General features: G+C 37.3%; 4 protein-coding genes and 1 long non-coding RNA gene across 7 annotated transcripts in view; 2 read left to right on the top strand and 3 right to left on the bottom strand.

The window, feature by feature from the left end:
- The window catches only part of LOC100183334, a 7,783-nt gene extending 2,346 nt beyond the window's left edge, over positions 1–5,437 (bottom strand). Inside the window, exons 1-11 of one of the 2 annotated variants that reach the window (XM_026839267.1) lie at positions 5,156–5,437; positions 3,998–4,174; positions 3,394–3,515; positions 2,988–3,132; positions 2,552–2,692; positions 2,274–2,435; positions 1,985–2,143; positions 1,791–1,892; positions 1,655–1,734; positions 1,500–1,596; positions 320–525 (exon numbers count right to left, since the gene is read on the bottom strand). In XM_026839267.1, coding sequence (XP_026695068.1) covers positions 320–525; positions 1,500–1,596; positions 1,655–1,734; positions 1,791–1,892; positions 1,985–2,143; positions 2,274–2,435; positions 2,552–2,692; positions 2,988–3,132; positions 3,394–3,515; positions 3,998–4,174; positions 5,156–5,422 — 1,658 coding nt within the window. In that variant the 5' untranslated portion in view covers positions 5,423–5,437. Of the gene's footprint in view, positions 1–319; positions 526–1,499; positions 1,597–1,654; positions 1,735–1,790; positions 1,893–1,984; positions 2,144–2,273; positions 2,436–2,551; positions 2,693–2,987; positions 3,133–3,393; positions 3,516–3,997; positions 4,175–4,236; positions 4,510–5,155 lie in introns of those variants that run through there. The other variant, XM_004227285.3, reaches the window with a different exon arrangement.
- Positions 5,438–9,920: 4,483 nt separating this feature from the next.
- On the top strand, positions 9,921–20,211 carry LOC100178674 (uncharacterized protein DDB_G0283697). Of its 2 annotated transcripts, none has more exons than XM_002131432.3 (27): positions 9,921–10,066; positions 10,593–10,766; positions 11,139–11,240; positions 11,546–11,767; positions 12,047–12,134; positions 12,413–12,603; positions 12,809–12,958; positions 13,215–13,285; positions 13,457–13,552; positions 14,501–14,604; positions 14,947–15,034; positions 15,217–15,294; positions 15,484–15,618; positions 16,116–16,226; positions 16,349–16,457; positions 16,735–16,821; positions 16,872–17,016; positions 17,072–17,166; positions 17,388–17,569; positions 17,626–17,717; positions 18,155–18,279; positions 18,597–18,739; positions 18,991–19,105; positions 19,158–19,202; positions 19,284–19,381; positions 19,512–19,624; positions 19,770–20,211. In XM_002131432.3, exons 1-26 carry the CDS (start codon positions 10,026–10,028, stop codon positions 19,613–19,615), a joined length of 2,991 nt encoding a protein of 996 aa, XP_002131468.2. In that variant the 5' UTR covers positions 9,921–10,025; the 3' UTR covers positions 19,616–19,624; positions 19,770–20,211. The 2 variants fall into 2 exon arrangements, with proteins under 2 accessions (XP_002131468.2, XP_018671883.1); XM_018816338.1 differs by having other exon boundaries at positions 19,512–19,661.
- On the bottom strand, positions 19,726–24,154 carry LOC100175501 (matrilin-2). The gene is made up of 9 exons (XM_009864172.3): positions 23,884–24,154; positions 23,746–23,831; positions 23,572–23,667; positions 23,143–23,257; positions 22,178–22,363; positions 21,728–21,830; positions 21,226–21,380; positions 20,448–20,620; positions 19,726–20,125 (listed from the first exon to the last, which is right to left on the bottom strand). Exons 1-9 carry the CDS (start codon positions 24,104–24,106, stop codon positions 19,922–19,924), a joined length of 1,341 nt encoding a protein of 446 aa, XP_009862474.1. The 5' UTR covers positions 24,107–24,154; the 3' UTR covers positions 19,726–19,921.
- The window catches only part of LOC113475279, a 7,829-nt gene continuing 3,299 nt past the window's right edge, over positions 21,253–25,782 (top strand). The window contains exons 1-2 of the long non-coding RNA XR_003397030.1: positions 21,253–21,390; positions 22,247–22,386. This is a non-coding gene — a long non-coding RNA (uncharacterized LOC113475279). The remainder of the gene's footprint in view (positions 21,391–22,246; positions 22,387–25,782) is intronic.
- The window catches only part of LOC100180183, a 6,588-nt gene continuing 5,972 nt past the window's right edge, over positions 25,167–25,782 (bottom strand). Inside the window, exon 7 of the mRNA XM_018816339.2 lies at positions 25,167–25,771. Within this exon, the coding sequence (XP_018671884.1) occupies positions 25,456–25,771 (316 nt within the window). The 3' untranslated portion in view covers positions 25,167–25,455. The remainder of the gene's footprint in view (positions 25,772–25,782) is intronic.

Here is a 25,782-nt window from a genome sequence, read left to right as displayed (position 1 = left end):
ACGTTATACAAGATTGTTGTTGCGTGGATCTAGTTTTGTTCGAATTCTTCGGTTCATTGTTACGTCATTAACGTGTGTAATCATGCGTATTACCACGTGACCATTATCTGTAATTCGAGAACACGTGTTTCACTGTTTAACTTCTCGAGCGTGATCGTTAAATGGTGTGTGTGACGTCACAGTAATGTCTGTTATGCAACGCGCGAATGATTTTTGCAAAAAATTCTTGGAAATAATACTTAAAATATTTCCGCTTGTTTGTAATTGCTGGCTTCTAGGTTTTGTTGTTTTGCTTTCCAATATTGTTACGTCATAATACCTTGTCCTCATGACGTCACGTTGCCTTATAAGGACTGTTGGGTCATGTTTTATCTCTTCCACGGTTCGTCCGAATTGTTTCGATATTTCACCCCAATGTTCGGTGTCTTGGAAACTCTCAAACGGTGCTGTAATCGACATACAGCCGTACTTGAACGCGAAGTACTTCAAGTAGGAGGTGTGGTCGCAGTAGTGAACAACACCAACCTGTTAGAATGCGTGTTTATTCATACGTTTTCATATTACATATAGTAGGGTTGGGAAGATGGGACACTTTAGCATATAATATCTAAACAGCTGCGTTGATATAATTATATATATGTGTGTGGTAGGAGATGGTTCATTTTTCATTCTGTTTTATTGTCCCAGTTGATAGTAAACTTAGAATATTTACAGACTTATTTGCCAGTCTATGCGCTAACGGTATCCATCTTATCCCACAGTACTATATTGGTTTAATAAACATAGGAAAAGTATTATAATTATTATAATTCCATATAATTAATATAACGGTTGGTTTTCTAACCAGAACTTCTGAAACTGTAAGTTAGTTGAGAAAACAAAGCGATTCAATTTATTGCAATCTGGGTTTAAAGTGTTCTGCAACTACCAGGACGCCGTTCCAATAAACTTAAATATTTAAATTAACAGAATAACTGACAAAAACAAACAAATTGTATATTCTTTTAAATATATTTATGATAGCAATAAGTTTATTTAGATACCGCGATTTCCCGAAACCCCCCATGTATATTCTTGTATGTTGACACAGCGCTATTTATGATAATCTTGTTAAATATTAACCTAACTTGAAGGATGTTTCGACTTACGTCTCCACATTAATGTTTTGAACACTTGGTATTGTCATTTACCATTATGCTTACTACACAAACGCTGAGACAAGGGTCATTATGACATCACGGACTGATGAATGACGTATGATTGACAGTAGATTAAGGATCATGTTTCGCAATTTCTTTTACAATTCTTTGTTTACTATAAATAGGGCAACACATGACTGAAATAGAATAAAAGCATGAACCGCTTTCGCAGCCTAATGGCCCATGCGACCAAATTGAATATATTTATCAAAAGAAACTGCAAAACATATTTGAATCTCAATGTATAGGCGGTAGAGTTTTAACTAAATGATAAATTATAGTTGTAAACATTGCATATACCTGGTGTATAAATGTTGTAATGGCATCAACCATCGAGACTTTGTCCATTCGTGGTACATGACAATGTATTGCTTCCGACAGCATGTCCCATTCGCTCCTATTGTTTATATGTTGTTACTTAAGCTGGGTTCGAACTCTGTACCCTCCGTACTTACTTATCAATATAAGGAACCATAGCTTGCACAAATCTTCGGACCACGAAGTAATATTCACGTAAGAAAGCCAAATATGGGAGCTGTGACGTAATAATGGGGTTATGACGTAAAACAATTAGTTATTATGACATCATACTCGATGGAAGCTTTTGTTTGTGACGTATTCCGGCGGGAACAGGAAGTGACGTCGTTCCTCAGCGTCGTCGAAAATATTTTCCTCTCCTTCTGGCATCGTCGCCTGTGATGTCATAATCATACAATATTTTGATGTCATAATCATACAATATATGACGTCATCGATATATGACGTCACACCAACGTCATAGTTACCTTGGAACACTCCTGAGCCCCCTTATCCATGTAATGTTTCTTGCATTTCCTCGCAACCCCTTCAAGGAATTGTTCCTTTGTCACGGGGAAGGATTGCCACAAGAAGAACAAACGGTCCAACGAACGTTTATTGTTTGTAGCTTTGCCAACACGGAGTGCCTGTGGTTTGGGGGGGGTGTGTTAAAGTATTCTATATGGGTGAGATCCTACAGCCGGGCACGCCGTGCTGAGACCTGGGATTTAGACCAGAGTTGGCTCATTACCCCAACATTGTACACAACCACCTTACCTGATAGTTGATCCTCTCCGTGAACCTGAAGTGGGGAGAAAGAAGTTTGTAGAGTGCCCCCTTGCGGTTGAGTAGTTTCTTTCCCAACACACATACAGCAGACGGAAACACGAAATGGACGTGGTTGTGTGACAACCCTGGTGCGAAGTATGATAGGCACACCTGTGATGTCATCATTCATTACGTCATAATTAAGTCACGACCATTTTATATCAAGGCGTGCCGATATAACGACTTAATAATGTTTAATTGTGACATCACAACAAGAATTATAATACCTGAACATGAAGTTTAGCGAGGTCATAATCGGCTTTGTGACGTTCATCGTCCGAATGAAATTCATTCCCACCGTCAACTTGGATGATTATCTTCTTACCATCAGGACTGACGAGCACGTGACGAGCGTCCCAGTAAAAACCCTGGGTTAGAAATGAATGGATGCGTCTTGTTTTGGTGATGGATAAGTTTGAATTTTTCTTGGCTTTGTTTGTTTGTATTCCCAGCCATGTTGGTTGGTTTTAGATTTTACCAGAAATTCAAACAGCGTGACGCATATGTCACCATCTAACCTACTACGCGACATTCAGTTTGAAATTTACCAAAAAATATGAAGGAAAAAGTGGCCTATTTCATCGCATGCTATTTAACCAAGCTTTAAAAAAGAGGAACAATAAATAAAAATAAATTGAAACAACGCGACGTTGATATTTTTACCTGAAATAAAAACAGATCCTCGAAACCTTCCAACAATAATCGAAACATCGCGCGTTCCTTGTCCCACGCCACTGAATGAGCAAACACAGTTGACATTATGACGTAAGCAAGCTGTTTGTCTGATATCAATGGAACCTTTTGTTTCCTGGAAATTTATAAACAATCCACATTATGATGTCATAATAATGCATGTGAGGTCGAGACACGCGTTGTACCAATTTTACCCCACCGTACCATCTTACCCCACCGTACCATCTTATCCCACCGTACTATCTTACCCCCGTACCATCTAACCCCCGTACCATCTTACCCCACAGTGACCATATTACCCCACCGTACCATCTTACCCCCGTACCATCTTACCCCACAGTGACGATCTTACCCCCCAACACTACACAGTACAAACCTTAGGAAAGTGTTCACAATCTCCCCAGGCGTCCACAATGTCATCCTATGTAAATAAGCCAAACTACGGTGGGTGAGGAAGTCAATCTCCTCCTCAGTGGATGATTGTGACACGTCACTAACCTGTGTGACGTCACAGAGTAAATATGACGTCATATTGAGCATGTTTGTTAGCGTAACGGTGGCGGGGTATTATAACTAAAGGACATGAGTTCATATTAGTCACGTTTGTAAAAGTTCATGTGGTCAGGGCAAAACGTATATAAGTATCATACACACGTTACTATTTTAGGCGTGTGTGTCATTGGGCAGGACACTTATTGGCAATCGCTTCAACCCAGTGGTCACTAATGGGTTGTTTAAGTTGTCAGCCATACAGAAACACAATCACCCACAAAGTTACATACGTGGTAACTTGTAAGCGAGCACAAGGTGTATGTAACCGAACACCCGTGTTTTAACGACAGTCGTTTCCCCGCCATGTGAGGATAAATAAGTCACATACGTGGTAACTTGTAAGCGGGCACAAGGTGTATGAAGCAGAACACCCGTGTTATAACCTTCTATACCCACCCATGCGAGGATAAACAACCACAAACACATACCCGGCTCCTTCTGCTTACGAGGCCTAACTTGGCTTGCGTTCGCCCGATCTTGGTCCATAACCTCAACTTTTGCACCAGCAATGTCTTCTTGATGAGCAGGAACCCGATACAGTACAACGGGATGTATACGCACGCTAATAGCGCACAATATATAACCCCACCGATCACGGTTCGAATCTAGAATTAATAACAATATAAACCCCCAGGCTATTATGACATCATAACCAAATAATAATCACCATATTAATCAGGAATTCGACAATAGCTTCTTTGCTGACGTAAGAATACCCTGTATGACGTCGATATTTAACCACGCCCCCTTGGATTATTCGCATTCTAGCACTTCACTAAACTGTTTCTGCTATACCAGACATTGTGTAAATAATCGTTCAACGGCTCATCTGGCATAAAAACGTGTTCGACCCCAAGTTTCGTCTGCCAAACTTAGAGATTGGATTTTATATCTTAACGTTTTATTGCCAGACGAGCCACTAAAAGATCTATAGTGAACACTATGACATCACACCACACTTTATTTTACAAAACTTCCGCTTTCGAAGCTATCCACATAATCTGCATTGTCACGTCACGAAGAGATTCATCACTGTTATACACAGTCGCTATTATGACGTCATAATCACAACCACGCTTTTTAGCTCGCGGTCTTTCGCGTACTTCAAAATAAATTCTTTTTTTGCTCGTTCCGTAATTAGCTACCACGTTTTTAATTACTTTGTTTTAATTAACTACAACTCACTGTAAGTTTATTGTATGTTGGATTTAGTGGCCACATTTTTATTTGACATTTTTACTCAAGTAGTTTTTACTCATAGTGTGTTTTAACAACTGTCGTTTTCTTGCTAATTCTCTTCGTTGTTTCAAACTTTACAAATCCATCTCCACCAAAGTATTCAAAGAGATAAATATTAAATATCCAACTGCGATAGCGCTGTCATCGCTGTTTGGATGTATTGTGTATGAGTAATCGCAACTATGACGTCATAATCTACGCGATTTAACAATACTCGACGTTTCCAATAAAAACATTGTTACGTCATAAACAAATGGCAAAAAGTTTTAGAATTTTAAACAAACTTTCTTTCACTCTAGTATTATGACGTCACAGATGTTATTATACCTAGTTATTATAACGCTTACCCCTGTCCCGATGTGCCCCCCAATCTTTAGAATTATTCCCGAATTTCTCTTCATTCTCACGGAAACAATGTATATACTGTCTACGTCACAGAAGCTCTTTCCACCTCGATTATTCGAGACAAATGAACGCGATGCGCAACAATGCCTGCCTCCTCTTTCCCTCTGTGACGTCACAGATAATTTCCCCACCTTGTATGCGGCAACTGTTGGTATTGTGACGTCACAACACACACTAAACGTGCGGTCGAGAATTTCCGATTTTTCCATAATTTTCCGAGAAGGCGATTTTAATGGAGCACTAATCGATTGTGACGTAACATACACCTTTATATTGCGGGTACGTAACAATGGCACAACGGTAATGGACGCTATTATACACCTATGTTAGGTGTTTGCATAATGCTTCTATGTCAATACATAGCATGTTATATAACCTTAGTGGCCAACACACACATGAACGTTTACGATCGCCGCAACAACCACTTTGCAGAAATAAATTGTATTTTCAAGTTGAAGTTATTTCGCCAACAACAACAACAACAACACACATCATCAGTCTATTATTCAAGCACATTGAATATCTTTGATGGAATAATCTTTGGGTATTTGTTTGTTGTGTTTTAGTAGCTCAGTGTTTACTCTGATGAACTCCATGAATCTGGTCATGACCCAATACGCAAGCTTACTTCCTGTCTAAGTTATGTATCAACTTATAATTTCAGAAACTTAATAAATATTTAAGTTTATTGAAACGGCGTCCTGGTAGTTGCAGAACACTTGAAACCCAGATTGCAATAAATTGAATCGCTTTGTTTTCTCAACTAACTTACAGTTACAGAAGTTCTGGTTAGAAAACCAACCGTTATATTAATTATATAGAATTATAATAATTATAATACTTTTCCTATGTTTAATTTAACCAATATAGTACTTCGCGACAGAAGTTCGATTATGACATCTTGCCCGTCTTGCCCCAACATGGCCCATCTTGCCCCACACTATTACCGCCATCATACACTAAATTTAAATTCTCCCACGTCACAATGCAACCAATTTATCAACCATGACGTCACAATTGAAATGAGGCTTCCAGTATGACGTCAACACCGTTCATTGTTTATCCATTGTTCCACATCAATCAAACATGGCGGTCCCCCCAACTTCCGGAAAACATAAACATCTTATAAAACAACTTCCGGTTAAACGCGGAGGCCGAATTAGATCCTTCATCATCGGCGTATTCATCCGCTCATTATGTGACGTCTTGTTCCGGGTTGTGACGTCAGAACACGTAACAAAAGATAACAATGACAATTATCAAGAAAACAAAGAGAACGGACCCAACAATGATACCGACGATCTCACGTGATGATAAATTCACTAAAAAATATCCGATTGTTATTTCGAAATAATTCAACAACGAAACGACATGCGTTGGAAACAATATATGGTTTAACCGGGAATATTAACAGGAACATACCGGTGACTTGCAAGGTAATTATCTCAAACCGCAAAATGGCAGTCGTTAAAAAACGTCACGACTTGAGCAAGTGCCATAAACACGCAGTAAAAACTACTTGAGTGAGTTAATTAAAACAAGGTTCAAAAACGTGGCTGCTAACCCACGATATAACTATGTTAATTGTTAAACACGGTTAGAGGCTTTATGTGCTAACGGTATCCCATCTTACCCCACAGTAATATATGGAATATTATGTGCTAACGGTATCCATTTTACCCCACAGTAATATATGGGATATTATGTGCTAACGGTATCCCATCTTACCCCACAGTAATATATGGAATATTATGTGCTAACGGTATCCATTTTACCCCACAGTAATATATGGAATATTATGTGCTAACGATATCCCATCTTACCCCACAGTAATATATGGGATATTATGTGCTAACCATCTTACCCCACAGTAATATATAGTAAAGGGTGGAGTGAGATGGAACACCTAGCACATAATATCTAAATATCCTGATCGCAATATACAATACACTCACGTACATAAACATAGTGAACTTACCGTGTGTTTGATAGCAATCCACACTTTCCACAGTATCCCACTTTCCCCCGTCCCAACATACCCCTGTAACCCCCGACCCCGTGTAACCGTGTTTGCATTCGAAGTGATACGTTATGTTATACGTCACGTTGCTCTGTGACGTCACATCCAGTAATAATGAGTGGTTAGCAATGGCAGACACGTTGCAGGACACTGGGTGAAAATATGGTTTCAAACAATTAAACTTTGACGACAAACTGACTATAGTATGTGACTTGCCAAAGTGAAAGAATTCTTATACAAAAAAATATTCATAGTTTAAATAGAAGAATGTAACTGAATTACATTTCATCATTTAGTTAAAACGCTACGAACTCTACATTGAGATTCAATCATGTTTTGCAGTTTTTGTGTTAAAATATGTGTTTACTTATTTAGAAGCAACGATGTTCGAACCCGTACACTCTGCACTAGAAGCAGTCGTGCTAACTAACTATAGTTAAACATATAAACATGACGTCATCGTGACGTACCTAGTTGACACGTGGTGACGTCATCATGTACATAACCACGTGGGCATTGACAATAATACGATCCAGGTTCATTGAAGCATCGCTTGGGTTGGGGGCAAGGAGCTGCATCGCATTCGTCGATGTCTAAGATGATGAATCAATAAACTAATTTGTTCATAAATTAATGATATGATGACTTTTGGTTGTAAAACACAAACTATTACGCATCCATCCCCGCTGTTAACCAATCAAATCGCTTTTTCACGCTTCGGTGACAACGCATTTCTATAAGACGCACGTCCACGCACTATATACGCCAATCAAGCCGCATCAACCCCTAACTAACCGAAGCGAAACATAGCGGTTTGATTCGGTATGAACGGGGATGACTGCGTGTCAGTGTGTAGTTTGTATCTGAAGGAAATCTTCTGGCAATTGTTTGTAATATGTTCTTAAATCAAAACAATTGCTATAACATCCCCTTCAAACTTTTAATACACCTAGCTACAACACAAATATATATTTTAGATATTCCCTCCGGGATTCCCCACCTACGTCACATTGCTCTCCACGCCACCCAGCGGCACAAACACACGTGGCTCCCACCAAAACTGACTTGAAGCAACTACCATTGTTCCTGCAGTGCTCAACTTCAGGGGAGCAAAAATCTGGAACAAGATTTTGGGCAAATAAATAGGTTCTCCTAGTGTGTTTTAACAACTGTCGTTTTGTTGCTAATTCTCTTCGTTGTTTTAATTAATATGATCTTCGTTATTGTATTCGAAGAGATAGATATTAATTATGTTATCTACATAAATGTTAATATCCACAACCGCTAGACGTCGCTACCGATGCATTCTGGTGATGACGTCAAACTCCACGTTCCATTCACGTCACAGGTAGCAACATGGGGGGTTTCCCGCCGAAATGCATATCCAGTGTTGCACGAATATTGTGCAGTGCTGCCTGGTGGAAAACTCGATGACGTAGTTGATGACGTGTTTGATGATGTATATACCGGTGGCTTCCCGTTCGTGCTCGGTGTTGGGGCTTCCCCACAGTCTATACGTCATAATGAATGAGTTGTAACATTATGACGTCATGAACAAATAGATGTATTAGAAATAGTTCTCGTAACCAAATAACAGTTAATACCAAATGTTAGGTAATATGTGACACACAAAAATTAAGTCCAACGAAATATATAATATAACAGCCCCCCCACTCTGCTATGTATATATTCCGCCTAAATGGCATCGTCAGTTTCTAATTTAAATAGAATCAGGATGTCATTGTATGCAAATTATATCTTTTGTAGTAAACTGTTCGTTAGACTTGAACATTATATTGTTTATTATGACGTAACAAACTCACCTTCACCGTTTATCAATATTAACAGTTGCGTCACAATGATTAGAACTTTATAAACTTCTAGATTCATCATTATGACGTAATAATCAACTCTACGTAACAATCGGGAATGTTAAACCTGATGATATTAAGAATAAACTATTTATTACGTCATAAACAACTAATTCTTATCTATTGTTTCAGAACAATCTACATCAATCACCTTCTATTGATAATTAAAGTAAACTGAGGTATTGTTACGTCATATATCCCAACAAATACCAAGTAAACAATTTTATTACGTCACAATACTACGCGATAAATTACGCGATTTTCAAAGAAATATTTTTCTTGTTAATTTGTTGCTTGTCAATCAAAGTAAAAGTGACGTCACATTACCCAGTCTCAATACGTTTTAATCAATGTCAGTATTGTGGAGAGTTGGAATTAATGATTTTTTTTGTTTTTTTTCGGTCATGATAACAAGGAAAAGACGAGTAGTAACGGTAAAACAACAGTTGTTAAAACACGCTCATTGATAAAAAAAATGAAAAGAAATAACGTTTTGGACATATCTTATGGGATCTTTCTTATGGGGTTTAATTTTCTTGCCACGTATGTTTTATGTATCCAGGCTTTTTGCCCTCTCTACGTCGTATAGTGTTTTATTTCATATAGGCAATGCCATTATTTAATGTTCAATTATGAATATCTAAACAGATACACGTATTAATATGGTTTAAAAAGATCCGAAAATAATATTTTTTAATGTTGTTTCATTTGTGCAGCGACATCATGTGTTTTATTAATGTTCTTGGCATTGGCCGCGTGGTGCCGCTAGTAAAGCACATTGACGTCATATTAATATTTATTTCTATGTTCATACGTCATTACACGCATCACTGATCACATCAAAGCGAGTTCTAATTTTTTGCTTTCACGAAATTTTATCAGAAATTTTAGGATATTTAAAATATTTCACCAAACATTGAAATGTCGAGGTCGCCAAGTCCAAAAAAACATTCGTTGAGGGGGTAAGTGGTGTATTAACTTATATATGTTCATGTTATAAACTTTGCAACTTAAAAATTTTTGTTGTTCATTTTGACTTTAGTATATTATATGGTTGTAGCAACATATGTATTTAACTAATTATGTTTAAACTTTGTTTGGGATGTTAGATTGTTGAATTTGTATGTTAGATTTTGTATGTTAGATTGTTGAATGTACAAATGTGCTTGTTTACTGCCATGCTAAAACTTATAAAAGCACATAGATATATTATATTGTTTATATTTATTTGTATTTTTGTTTTACATCTGCGATAATTGGATGTTGCTGAAAAATTATTTCTTTATAAAAAAAAAGATTATTTATTTACTTCTTTGAATTAAATTGTTTAAAACAACGAAGAGAATGGAATTAGCAGCAAAACAACAGTTGTTAAAACACGCTATGAGTAAAAACACGAGTAAAAATGTCAAATAAAAACGTGGCTGATAAACCAAACATACAATAAACTCACAGTGTATGAAAGTTTCATAGAAATCCTATTAACAGAAATGAGGGTGGTCGTCGTTCGATGTCACTTTCACCCATACGCACGGAGAGTGGGGCGAAACTGCGAACGGCTAACTGGACGAAAGTGTTTCGTGCCCCGGCGTATCGAGACAACCAACATCATCAACGGGGGGGATGGAATAACAGAGGATTCAATCAGAGGTATAATCAAAGGTATGTGATGTAATAATGGATCGTTGTTACTTGTTTGTGATTATTTGTGTTCAAGTTATGTAACTTTGTGGGTGGTTGCCCTGTAATAAATAAATGAATGTAACTTGTAGAAAATATGAATGAATCTTATTTGCAAATATTTTCGCTTACAAGTTATCACGTATGTAACTTTGCGGGTGGTTGTTTTTATATGTGGCTGATAATTTAAACAAACCATTAGCGACCACTGGGTTGGATCAATTGCCGTTAAGTGTCTTGCCCAAGGACACATACGCCCGCACAAGTGGCAGTCCTAGACCTTGAACCCATTACCTATGTGTTATGATGCAACTGTACAACCATGTTAGTAACTTGACAATGCTTGTCACCCAGGTTCAACTACAGAGGGGGAAGAGGAAACTTCAGAGGCAACAATTGGAATTATAACAATCGATATCAACCACAACGACGATATTATAATCGCTCACGGTCAAGGTGGGTGTGGTGGGTGTGATGTCATAATGAATATTGTTGCACAAGAGTTCCAACACTGATAACTAAACAGCCAATGGTTCGCAAACGCTTTCCTGTTTCGCAACCAATTTAACTTCAATGCTGTTACTTTTACTGAATATTGAAATATAGAATAGTCTACACCATGAATCCTCTTAAATAAAGCAAGTCACGCGCATCTATGTATGTAACAAACAATAATGTATTTTATTAATACTCCACCAACATCCCACTGTTTATAGAAAACTAACAAAACAAAGTTTCCAAATCCACCAACCTTCCAACAGATCCCGTTCATATTCGCGCTCACGATCACGTGATAGATCTCGATCACGATCATATTCACCTGTTCGTAAACGATACTCATATTCCCGATCACGATCACGAACTCGTGATAGAAGTCGTGAAAAGTCACGTGAAAGGTCACGAACCCCGCCTAATAAGTTGCGAACCCCCGTCAACCAATCAAAATCCCCCGTTGCCCAACCGCGATGGGACGATAAACCAAGGTAAGGTTGTGATGTCATAACTGCAATATATCATAGGGTGATGTCATAATTATCTGTGATGTCATAACTATCGATGATGTCATAAATATTGAAATAAAACCTTTTGTAAAAATAAACAGTCCTGAATATAAATGGTTTATTGAAAATTACCTTGTTTGTTTTGTAAATAAGTTCTTAATTGTCAATTACTCAAAGTTGTTTAATGATGAAATGTTACCCATGTTAACCCTTTAACCCTACTTCACCCCCACGTTACCCTGTTTACATTACCCTGTTTAGCGAGTTACCCCCCCAGCCAACACCGAGCGATGTGATTGGTTGGAATTCCTCGGACATCGAGGTAAAGAAAGAGGAAGTGACATCACAGGTGGGTTGTGATGTTGTGATCATCATACGATTAATATTATTGCGATGTCATAAAACTTTGTGGACAGTTTTTCCTGTATGCTCGCTTCTGAGTTACCACGTATGTAACTTTGTCTGTGATTGTTTATATATGGCTAATAATCTGGACAACTCATTAGTGACCACTGGGTTGGAGTAATTGCTGTTAAGTAATTTGCCCAAAGACACAACTACAATGGTATCAGTGACAACTATCGAGCCCTGAACCCCCTGGTTTATATTTTCACCCCGATATCACAGGAGGACGCGGGGACGGCAGCGATGAAGATGGAGAAGATCGCTCTCGCATCAATCGCTCGTCACGAGAAATCTTTGAAGAAAATTAAATCCAAGATGGCCGATGATGAACCAGAGAAAAAAAAGAAAAAGAAAAAAATGAAAAAAAAATCCAAGAAAATGAAAAAATCTGACACTGATTCCTCAGATGAAAGGTTCAGTGTTTGTTGATCAATTAATATTAATTTAATTAATTAAGTCGGATGAAAGCTTTACTTTAATGATAAATATGATTAAGGTTAATTAAATATTGATAAAAGTAAATTAAAGATTAAAAAAAATTGTTACTTTTTCAAACTATTTTATTTTTATTTAATCTTCATTTAAATAAAATTGAATGGTTGACCTTTTTAATTAAAGTTCGGAATCATCCGGTTCGGGGTCGTCGAGTTCACCGAGCCCAGCCAAGCGGAAAGCGAAGAAAAAATCGAAGAAACAACGAGATCTCAGGACAGGGGATTCCCCCAAGGATAAAGGGGTTGATGATGTCACAATGAAAGACAAACAAAAGTATGTGTGATGTCATAATAGAGGATTAGGGTGTTACGACAGATGTCACTATGAATGGAATATTATACAGAAACAAAAACCTGTGAAACAAATCTAACTTATTGGTTGTAATGTTTACTGATTAATGCAGTGTAGAAATACCGGGGGTTAACCTGCCCACCCTGCCACCCCAGGTTTGGCGCCTACAGTGGTATATTAGTAACATTAGATGAACGAATATCAACAATTATCACCCCCACTAACCCCCCATGTGCAGGGCCGAACAACCCACGTTCCCGTTCAACTTTCCACAGATGTCGTTTCCACAAGGAGGCAGTATGCAGCCAAGTAATTATTATTAATATTATTGTGACTTTGTGATTATTTATAATGCCATGATAACATTGGGGTGATTTATTTAAGAAATTGACGGTGATATTTTAAAAGGAAATAAATCTCTCTTAAACTATTTATTGGACTTGGTTATTGTGTGTAATAGTAACCATTATGACATCACAGTGATGATTATGCCAAATTACGAGGAAGGGAAAGCGATGATGATGATCGCGGTGCCGGGAGTTGACGGGAAGATGACGATGATTCCGTTGCAACAAGGTGTGGGGGTGTTATATGTGGGGTGATATGGGATGGTCTCGTTGTATGGAATATGGGGTAAAATAGAATATGGGGTAATATGTGATGTTGGGTAATACGGAATATGGGGGTAATATGGGACACTGGGTAATAGTGAATGTGAGGTGATATGGGGTAATATGGGACATTGCGTAATAGTGAATGTGGGGTGATATGGGATGTGGGGTAATACGGGACACTGGGTAATAGGGAATGTGGGGTAATAGGGAATGTGGGGTAATATGGGATGTGGGGTAATACGGGACATTGGGTAATAGTGAATGTGGGGTAATATGGGATACAGGGGTAATATGGGTATGGGGTAATATGGGACATGGGGTAATATGGGATATAGGGGTAATATGGAATGTGTGGTAATATGGGTTGGTTGCATTGTATGCATGGTTATGGGTTGGTATATTTGGTTGCATTGTATGCATGGGTATGGGTTGGTATATTTGGTTGCATTGTATGCATGGGTATGGGTTGGTATATTTGGTTGCATTGTATGCATGGGTATGGGGTAATATGGGTTGGTTGCATGGGTATGGGTTGGTATATTTGGTTGCATGGGTATGGGTATGGGTTGGTATATTTGGTTATAGTTGATACCGATGCAACAAAGTGGGTGTTAGTATAGATAACCTGCAGTTAATAAATATCAACCACACAATGTTAATAAATATCAACCACACAATGTTAATAAATATCAACCACACAATGTTAATAAATATCAACCACACATTGTTAATAAATATCAACCACACAATGTTAATAAATATCAACCACACAATGTTTTAAACATGGCTTGTAGTAACTTAATGCCACCCATTGAACGCCCAATGACCTCATGTTTCATAATCTAAACATACATAAATATATACATACATACATAAATATATATTCTTCTTCTACTTTATTCCACCCCAGGAACCCAAGCCTTCCAACCCCAACCTGTTCCACCACCGACCAATCAGGTGTCTTCAAATGTTATTCAAATTCAAACCGACCAATCAGAACAACCGGAGAAGAAGGTACTATAATATATGATATCTATGATAATATATATGATATCTATGATAATATATATATGATATCTATGATAATATATATGATATCTATGATAATATATATGATATCTATTATAATATATATGATATCTTTGATAATATATATGATATCTATGATAATATATATGATATCTATGATAATATATATGATATCTATTATAATATATATGATATCTTTGATAATATATATGATATCTATGATAATATATATGATATCTATGATAATATATATGATATCTATGATAATATATATGATATCTATGATAATATATATGATATCTATTATAATATACATGATATCTATAGGAGTTAACAGAGAAGCAGAAACGTCGAAAGGAAATTATCCGAACACGGTTGTGGCCGCGTCCTGCGTCCAGTAAATGGGAAGATGAAGGTATTGTGATGTCATCAAACTATAATGTCACAATGACGTTATCAAACTATGATGTCATTAATGACATCATCATATGCGTGTTGAGTAATATTACCACCTTCAACTCCAAGTTTTGTTAAAAATATAAAAACCATCTATGACATCATGAACCATGTATGACATCATAATGCCCATTATTCCAGATAAATCGGAGGAAAGTTGGCCACTCAAGGTGAAGAACTCGGGGGAATTACCCAACTTTGACTTTGAAGAAGCGACGGGTGAAATGTTGTTTCTATGTTTAATATAATGTGTCTGTATGGCTGATAATTTAACCCATTAGTGACCACTGGGTTAGAGCAAATGTCCGTTAAGTGTCTTGCCCAAGAACAAAGTCTACAATATATGTTTCTCAACCGATAACCTCTGGTTTAACTAAGAACACACTCATACTAAGTTTGCTTCCACAGAATCTTTTGCTCAAAATAAGCCGGGGTCAGGCAGAGGTCATATCCCGGGGTTTTCTCCAGATCGCAACCAGGAAATCGGACAAAAAATCCCAACACTAGGTGGCAGTCAAACATTCTCAGAAACTTCAATGCAAGGTAGAAAAACTTTGTTTGTTTTTTTTAAATTTTGTTTTTTTTACGTTTTATTAAAATTGAAGTTTAATTAAATAAATAAATAGTTTTTATTGAACAAATAAAAACTTAAATATTAAGCTAATAAATTTTTGTTGAACAAATAAATTTTAAAAATAAATTAACATTTTTTTGTTAAAACAGTAACCGGTATTAATTTTTCAGGTTACTGATTTTTTGTTAAATTAATAAATCCTCATAAAAACCTCTTTTCCAGCAGCGTTGTCTTTGTTCCAATATTCAATTTTGTGGCGATTATTATTGTTATTATTATCTGGCATTCATAAAATGGACGTTGTTTAAAAATGGAGGAATTTTGACAAAAGTTGATTTATCCCGAGATATTTTGAAAATTTACAAAAAAATAAAATTAGTTTCAACTTCAAAGTAAGTATGGGGGGGTGTGCGGGGTAGATGGTGGAAAACGAACTTTTGGTAACATTTTATTAAAAATAAAACAGAGAAAAATGAGAATAAGGTTTCTATGGCGTCGGAGAAAATTGAGAGCAATCCAATTGTGACTCGGCAAAATTTGATGACGACGTACCCGACTCAGCATATTGTACAACACGGTAATTATGAGAAATATTTTTAAATATTAAATTCCTTTGAAAAAAAGTTTCTGGAAAAAATACTCAAAAAATTAAAATTAAAAAAATGAAATAAATAAATAAACAAACAAATAAAATAACAGGTTTCGACCCTAACTATGGATTTGGTGAACAACAACAAAATCAACAACAGAATCAACAACCCCCCGAGAGCAAATGGTCGGTTGCAGCGAGTGATTTTATTAACGAGAGGTAATTATTGATGTCATAATTAAAGTTAATTTGTAAAATAATGGGCATTGTTTTCCCTTTACACATTTCGTTCGCATTCAACATTTTAACCTCTTACATCACTGAAGATGGTTTCAGTTTTGAAACCGAACGTTTGAAATGAAATTGTATATAGTTGTCATGTTTGTATTAAAGGATGATGTTACATTGAGTTGATGATGTCATAATGAGTTGATGATGTCACAATAAAGTGATGATGTCATAATAAAGTGATGATGTCATAATAACTTAATTATAGACGTTCCGTTGCATCATCAACGGAAGGGGAAGTCCCATCAAGCTCCAGTGATGACCAATCCAAAAAGAAGAAATCACAAGATTTAAGGTCTGGAAACACTGACAACATTTTGGCGAAAAATAACAAAATATTTTCAGGCGAAAGAAAAAGCGATCGAGCTTGAAATCTCCTGAAATTGACGAAAAATCGAAGAAAAAAAAGAAAAAGAGGAAAGATAGTATTGGTGATGGGGATTCCCCCGTGTCTAAGGAGAAAAAAAGAAAGAAGAAGAAAAAAAACAAAGTAATTGTTTTATCATAATAATGTTGATTGTTGTTTGATTATGACATCATAATAGGATAAAGATGACGAGGCCAGTGATGCTGAATCAAAAAGATCGAAGAAAGTTGAAAAATGTAAAGATGACGGAAACACTGGTGATGGTTTGATTCGGTAAGTGACCTTTAGTAACCCCATACATGATCATGTCATCTTTAGTAACCCCTGGCTGCGTGTCTCCCTGTATTTTCAACACAATCCCCATAGCCCTCAATGTAGAGAACCCCATATATAACTCTCAACCACACATGTGTATATTCCCCTCTATATATCTAACCCCCGATATAACCCACCCCCGATATAACCCACCCCCGATATAACCCCACCCCCCACAGCCACGTACCCGATGACCTCCCCCTCCACCACCTCCGAGGGTTGATCCCCCGCATCCCGACCCTCGCTTCCATCTTCCATCGGATCAAATCCTCCAAGGAAGAGGAGTTTGTATCACTCATCCACTCGGGGGGGCAAGAGAGGGATAAAAAGTCGCTCAAGAAGATTCAAGTTACCCCACAAGGTTTGTGATGTCATAATTGTGTTGATGATGTCATGATTACATTGATGATGTCACAGGAACACGTGATGTTAGTCACATGACAAAGATAACGTTAAACGAACGAATCCGATTGGCCGGCCAGGAAAAAGAGGAGAAGGCCGAACAGAAGGTATTGTGATGTCATATTTGTTATATTTTGTTTGAAGTTTAATATCGAGTCAACGTGTATAATAATAACCATCCAACTGTAATAATGGTGCGCGACATCCAACGTTGCGTAATATACTCATGTAGTGGAAGTTTACACCAACAAACAAAACACCATACCCCCTTATATTGTAGTTTATTGCATGGTTATGTGGTTGTTGTGATTATTAGTTTCAAATCTTAGGTACATGTTACCACCCTTTTAACAAGTTGTCGCTCGTTTATGTTTTACATTTTTTTAACTCATACATCCCGATAATTACTTCAATATTAACGCTGATAATTGCGACAAAATGTAAATGTTAATAAACAACAACGTGTTCAATTATGACATCACAAATTTAATTATGACATTACCAGTTTAATTATGACATCACCAGTTTAATTATGACATCACAGGTAAGCGTAAACCTGGATAGCTTCCCGAACATCGAGATGAAGTTTGCGAAACCACCACATGAGGGCAGTAGATCACGTTCGAAAAGTTCCGACTCGTCAAAGTCGTTGCCGCGTGCTTACGGCAGGTATGGGGGGTGTGGCGAGTGGGGGGGGGTGTGTAAGTTGAGATATATAGGTTATTGTTGTTGAGTTGACGCAACACCCAAGCTATTTATATTTATTTATTTATAAAACAACATTAGTTGTTATAACATGTGGTGTTCTGTTCCGTACACCTAACTTCGTCAGCTGCATGTATGATTTAGACCACAGTTGGCTCAACACCGAGGCTGCTTGTACACAAGTATTAATAAACGTAACTTATTTTACCCGCACTTCATGCACGCTCACGAGTTACCACAAGTAACCAGTCGATGATTATCACAATCTAAAATCATCACAGACAAGGTTCGCGTAAAGATTCGCAATCGGATCGTAGCTCGTCAAGGTCACCTGATCGTTACCGTGACAACCGTACACGAGGTCACCACGGCAACCAACGGAATAATCAACGATTCCAATGGAGGGGGAGGGGGCAGTATAGAGGTGGGTTTGATTGACAGGTTATATTTGATTGACAGGTTGTGTTTGATTGACAGGTTGTGTTTAATTGACAGGTTATGTTTGATTGACAGGTTATGTTTGATTGACAGGTTATGTTTGATTGACAGGTTGTGTTTGATTGACAGGTTGTGTTTAATTGACAGGTTATGTTTGATTGACAGGTTGTGTTTAATTGACAGGTTGTGTTTGATTGACAGGTTATGTTTGATTGACAGGTTATGTTTGATTGACAGGTAACTACAACAATTACAACAACCGAGGGAATTATTACAACAACAATCGTTTCAATCGTGGATATAATAATAATTATCGGGGTCGTGGTAACTATGGTAACAACAATTATAACAGGTTTGTGATGTCATAACCATGTTGATGATGTCATAACCATCCATTGTTACAGGGATCGTCAACAATGGAAGCCGCGAAGAACAAACGAAGATGAAAGGTCATTGTTTGTTTTATTATGACATCATAATCAACCCATTGTTTGTTTTATTATGACATCATAATCAACCCATCGTTACAGATCCAGAAGTCGATCTAGAAGTTCAAGTGATGGGAATTCCCCCAAACGAGGAACGTACGTGAAAGAAATTCAAGATCAGAGAGTTGTTCGTGCTCAAGGTGATGATGTCATGCATTGATGATGATGTCATACATTGATGATGTCAAACAATAAATATGTTATAAATGACATCACCGTTAATGACATCATACATCAATGACATCATAACAACCCCCAATTAACCCACAGCCCCCCAAACCACCGATGCGCGACAACACATAACAAAGGTCAAAGGTCATCGGAAGTCACCTGACCAATGGGATCACGATATGTTTCAAGATGACGAGAAATAAATATATTCGGTGATTTCTATGTTTGACAAAATAAAAGCTCCTTAATGTTCGTAAATTTTTATTATAATGTTTGAATTAAATTGTTTATTAAAAAGGCAAACATAGAAATATTATAAAATTAGTAATTTATTAATGTTATTTCTATTACTTGCAGGTCAACCATGACAATGTAAATAAACAATGACAATTTTAACAATCGAACAATTGTGATGTAATAATTACAAATGATGACTTAACAAAAATGGAAATATTTGCCGAATCACAATTGTGATGTAAGATGACTCAACAAAATTGGAAATTGCCGAATCACCGGGCAAAATGTTCATGATTATGCAATGCATGCACACAAGGATCGGCACAAATGTGGACGGTGAACTCGTTTATCAACCCGACCCCAACTTGGGAGATATCGTGGTCGGGGTTGAACAAATGGTCGTCCTCGCCAGCTATTTGCATTAATTGATCGCGGTCCAATATTTTTCCATCTTCTGCAAGTCCTATCGCGTATGTCTGCAATGCATTGTTATGTCAACAATGGTAATAATGGAGATTGTTTGTAAATAATTCAATAAATAAGAACCAGGTAAAGTTTTAAATTATGTTTGAAATATCTGTGTTTTTTGGGTGAATGTAACTTATATAGCGGCGTTGAGCCTTGAACCCAGTAACCTCTGGGCTATGATCAAGCTTCTACAACCCCCACAAAACATGCCAACCACAATGGTATCGAGCCTCAAACCCGGTGATCTTTGGTTACAATGCAGGCGCCAACCCCCCTAATTACCCCCCACCCCACGTACCAACCCCCCTAAATACCCCCCACCCCACGTACCAACACCCCTTCAGCACGCAGTTTCTCGGCCGGCTCCAAAACATCATCCGTAGAATTTTCGTCCGTGATCACCATCAATATACGGGGAACTTCACCACGTACACCATTACTCTGGTTGAACATGTGAGTTCGCGCGAATTCCATCGCCGCTCCAGTGTTTACCTTTCGGTCAGCTGTCAAACAAAATTGAGTGTTGATTGTTCGATTATCAAAAGTTGGCAATATAAATGCATCATCGGGTTTTGCTATTAATGTCGTGTCCAAGGACACATACGTCCACAATGGTGGCAACGTCGTATGTGTCCATGGGCAAGACACTTACCAAACCCTCACAATGCCTTGTGGGATAACCAACACAATGCCGGCTCTTTAGGATTTCTTTCACAATTATATGGGAAGCTGTTTCATATAAACACGAAACTAAAGTTCACGCAGTTGTTATTACATTGATATTTGTTGCAAAATACTGGGTTGCTATCGTCAATATAGTGAAGCCAGTATAACCACTGAGATGCAACATACATTATATATATATGGGTGATGTCATACTGCAAGCAATGGGACCTGGGATTTGGGCTTATAGGCCAAATATTTGTATATATTGGTGTATATAGTGGGGGGGCATCTTCATTCTATTTTCTAAAGAACATTATATCCTCACAACTCCCATAGACCGTTGTTAATTGATTAAAACATGATCAGGATATTTTGATATTATGTGCTAAAGGCGTTGGTCCCCTACTATATAACAATGCACATAAATATCATAAACGCCCACCTGTGTTGTTCATAATCACTCGCTGCATGAACAACCCTTGCATGGTAAGTTTATCATCATTGTACTCATTAAAGTGGACGATGGATTCCATGTTGACTTCCCCACTGTAGTACAGACCCGCGTACTTAACTGCATCCCCAGCTATGGCTGTTTGTCTGGTGGAGGGTGAGTAGTATTGTTGGCATAAAGATGTAGTGTTGTTATATATCTTCTAAATTATGTTAAACACGTCTATATTTTAGTGCAGTTTAGTTAGTAACTTCTGTGATTCTAATAACAAAAAATCATATTTAATTAACATGGTAAAGAAATGGGAATAATTGCATAACTACAGTTGTTATGATGAAAACATAAAATAAGAGTTTTGGAAAAAAACCTTTGGCCCAACTTAAAATATTTATCATTAGTTATTAATAAAAGTTTGAAATAATGTGGACTGCTTATCCACACACTGCAACAGCGGGCATGAAGTGGCAACCACGGGTAAGTCAAACCAACTTACTCAGCCGATAAGAAGGCAATCCTAACCATATGCTCGTACGCATGGATGTTTGACGAGTGATACAAAGTTACGATGTCCGCTAAGAAGTACGGGGGGCATGGCCCTGTGGGGGGGTAAAAGAATTGTTGTGTGGGTAGTAATTTTAAAGAACAGTTTATTGGAGTTGGGAGACAAAAATTTAATTTTACGCAATGTAGATAAGTCAAGTTCACAACTATATCACGTTTCATCATTTAGTTAAAACGCTCCTAATTGTTCATTGAGATTCAATTATGTTTTGCAGTTTTGTTTGTAAAATATTCATTTAGTTTTTACCTCAAGGGTTCATTTTAGTGCTCTTATTAACATTACACCTATGAACAACACCCTTATCAACAACACCCCTATCAACAACACCCTTATCAACAACACCCTTATCAACAACACCCCTATCAACAACAACCAACTCACTAGCGCAACACGGTGGCGATTCACTCCAACTCCCGTTAGAAAGACAATGATTTCTATTTTTCCCCGCAGGATAGACATCATATTCATGGTCCGTACATTCGAACGTGCAATGTGAGCCCGGTTGGTTCCTGTCCGTGCACGTTATGTGTCCGTGGGGCATCTGGTTTTGGGGTGGGCACGTTTGGTCTGTTGAGGAAGACCATTATTTGGTAAATATGAAATAAACATTTTTTTGTTTAAATCAAAAGTTTGATAATATTAAACATAAATGGCTCGTTGTCTGTCTGCTAGGTCTAGCGACCACACTTATTTTTTCAATTAAAAGTAATTTGGTAAATAAAAATATATATATTAGTATTACGCGCATGTATACACATATGAAATAGTTTTAATATTTACCTGTTAATATTAGTTTATTCATCCCTTCGAATACGATAACAAAATCAAATTAAGTAAAACCACAAAGAGAATGGAATTAGCAAGTCACCAATACCATTATAAACAACAACCCCCCTCAAAATATATCAAACATTCAAAGAAATAAAAGCTAAATAAATTCTCCACGCACAAAATATGAGGTATTGTCATTAACCAAATTAATAAATTACCCCCGTGTCCATATTAGGTTATACCCCTAAATTATCTTACTTAAGCAATAAACCCAAAGTTAACCCATGCCTAAATAAGAAATCACCCCAACTGCCCCTAAAACCCCAAATAATTTTCCAAAAAAAAATTACTTCATTACAAACCCCCAAGTTACCCCAATGTATATACAACAATCCCCCCTGCCCAAATAGGGAATCACCCACAAAATTACCCCAATGCCAAATATGAAGTTACCCTTAAGTCATATAATGCAAGGGTTGCCCCATTACCCATATTAGCTGTTACCCCGAATCACCCGATGCCCATAAAAGGAGTCACCCCTCCCCCCTAAAATATGATACCCATGATGACCTCACCTTGCGTGCATGTGACGTCACCAACATTGCATCGGTCGTCATGACAACAACACGTACACATCGAGTTTGGTTGGTCGTTGTTGCATTGTGTGGATACGCCGGACGACTTCGTGTTCTGTGACGTCACAAACGCATATTAGTTTGTCACGTTTATTGTGACGTAGGAATGGATTTATTCGAGATTAAAGTTTCAGAATTAACAACTTAATGTTTGTTTATGTCTGAATATCGGAGATTAAATTGATTGAATGAATGCAACTTATTTATCCTCGTATGGCGGGAAACAGCAATCGTTAAAACGAGCTACGGTTGAAAACTACACGGGTAAAAGTGTCAAAAAGGTTATTAAATAACGAACGGGTAAAAGGAACTTACTAAAAGACAAATATTAAAATAATAATCGAATATTTATAAAAATAAAACTTTCACCTGCAGTTGATTGTTCGCGCACGCGAGTCGTTGTTTGCATTGCTTTATGACGTGATAGTTACTCCCGCTTCTCCAAACCATTGTTTCGCATGAATCCTATAACAATGGGAATAATACAAATCACTGTGACGTCATAATTACTCAATAATATAACCAACTATGACGTCACATTACCTCTCCATGACGACACGTTTGATAATACCCTGTGACGTCACAATGCTCGATCCCGCGATTACTGATGCATGTCCAACATTCTAAACCTAAAAATAATTCTAGAATATCGTTTGTTATGTCATAATGAAACAAACATACCTTCAGCGACGACAGCGATCGCGATCACAGCGAAACAAACGATTGTCGACATTTTTCTCGAAGATCTCGAATCGCGGAATCTTTTATAAATCGCGAACCGCCTTCGGGGTTGTTCCGTGTTCCAAGTATTTGTGACGTCACTATCGCCACTGTGACGTGCTGCTTTCAATATATTTGATTTATTACGAAATAGACACGTAACAATGGTAGATTTACACGTCATTTTCGAAACATCGCGATGTATCGTGTTTTGGTGGAACACGTGCGCGTATTGTGACGTCACTACGTCGAGCGTGACGTCACAATACATTATTTTCTTATTAAACAGTCGTTTAGTTTGTTTGTTTTTGTTAAAATAAGATTTGACGGTAATATTAAGCACGCGCGCGCGCACGTGTGTGTGTTCGTATATCAGCGTGCGCGTAAACGGTGATTATGTAAGTCACGTGTTATTAATTACAGGCTTAAATTGATACTTATAAAATATATTTCAAACATACTAAAAATATTGCCCAAGGTTCAAAACCATCGTATGATAGTTATGTGTTTATAAACGTGGGCGTTGGGGTTGTTTATATATTTAGATTATAATATGATGAATGTGTTTGAGTTATATCCGCATACTTTAGCACAGGCTCATAGTAGTGTTAGAATATCCCGTATATACATGTCACTGGTGGGGCCAACTTATCTATGCGCCAGAAAATTTACAATGGCTTTACCTACAACTGTGTTTGTATATAAGTATGTATATTAAGGTGGGGGGAGATGGGACACCTTTTTATTCTATTTTCTCGTCCCATTTGGTAGTAAACAAACAACATTTAAAGAATTATAAAACTGTATCCTAATAACTCCCATAGACCCTTGTTAATTGTTTAAAACAGGATCAGGATATTTGGAAATTATGTGCTAAATGTGTCCCATCTTCCCCCACCCTACATATGCTTATACATGTGTTTAATATATATGTTGGGGTTATGAGTATATACATATATGAGTACATACATATATATATATGATGTGATATATATATGTAAGTATATATAATATATGTGTGTGCCAATATAAAATCTGCAACCTGCGTGCCCTTGTATAATAATGAGCGTAACTACTTTAACATAAACAGTGTGGGCGTTAACGTTTAATCTTTAAAGATAATCTTCAACAATATTTACATTAAATGTCTATGTAGGTATAAGTGTACGTGCATGTGAAAGTTACCTGCCATTAAGTTAAGATGAACAAATAAACAATATAAAGATTTTATTAATCAGTGAAAATTGAAGCAAAAACATTTATTCGCTAAAAGTCGCCACAAATTAAAACTAGTTAATACCTTATAATGTATAATATTTCTATGTTATTACACAATAAATCTCAATAAACAAAGTTTAGGCCAGAGTTTGCAATGTTATAACGACTGTGGTTGCCCCGCCATGCGAGGACAACAAGTTTCATCAATTATTTCTACGAAGCAAGTGATCGCATAATTCTCAAAAAACTTTATTTAAGTAAATAAACGTAAACTATTGTTCATGGCGCCACTAAAATTGTCCCGTAGTTTTAACGTCAACGCTTATTTCGTAAACGCAATCTGTTTCGCAACTTTTCCAGACATTTCCTCGTGAAGTCAATACTTTCAACTTTTTCTTCTGGTGTGTCCCAATCCTCCGCCAACTCATCGCAACGGATAGCTTCCACAAAACAACGCTCAGCTTCCTCTAAATCCCCCATGTTCTCAACGTTCCCCCCCAAGTTATGAACGCATATACCATATATACTGTATCGGCTCGCATCCGCACCAAACGCATCGCGCATCGCATCCCGAGCTTCCCGATTACACTTCGCAGCCGCTTTATATTCCATGATATTATGATAGAAACACCCCGCTTCGTA

The sequence above is a fragment of the Ciona intestinalis genome, unplaced genomic scaffold, assembly GCF_000224145.3.
Source record: "Ciona intestinalis unplaced genomic scaffold, KH HT000180.1, whole genome shotgun sequence".
In the NCBI taxonomy this organism is placed as follows: Eukaryota; Metazoa; Chordata; class Ascidiacea; order Phlebobranchia; family Cionidae; genus Ciona; species Ciona intestinalis.
Note: the sequence above shows the minus strand (reverse complement) of the source record. Positions and strands in the feature narration are given on the sequence as shown.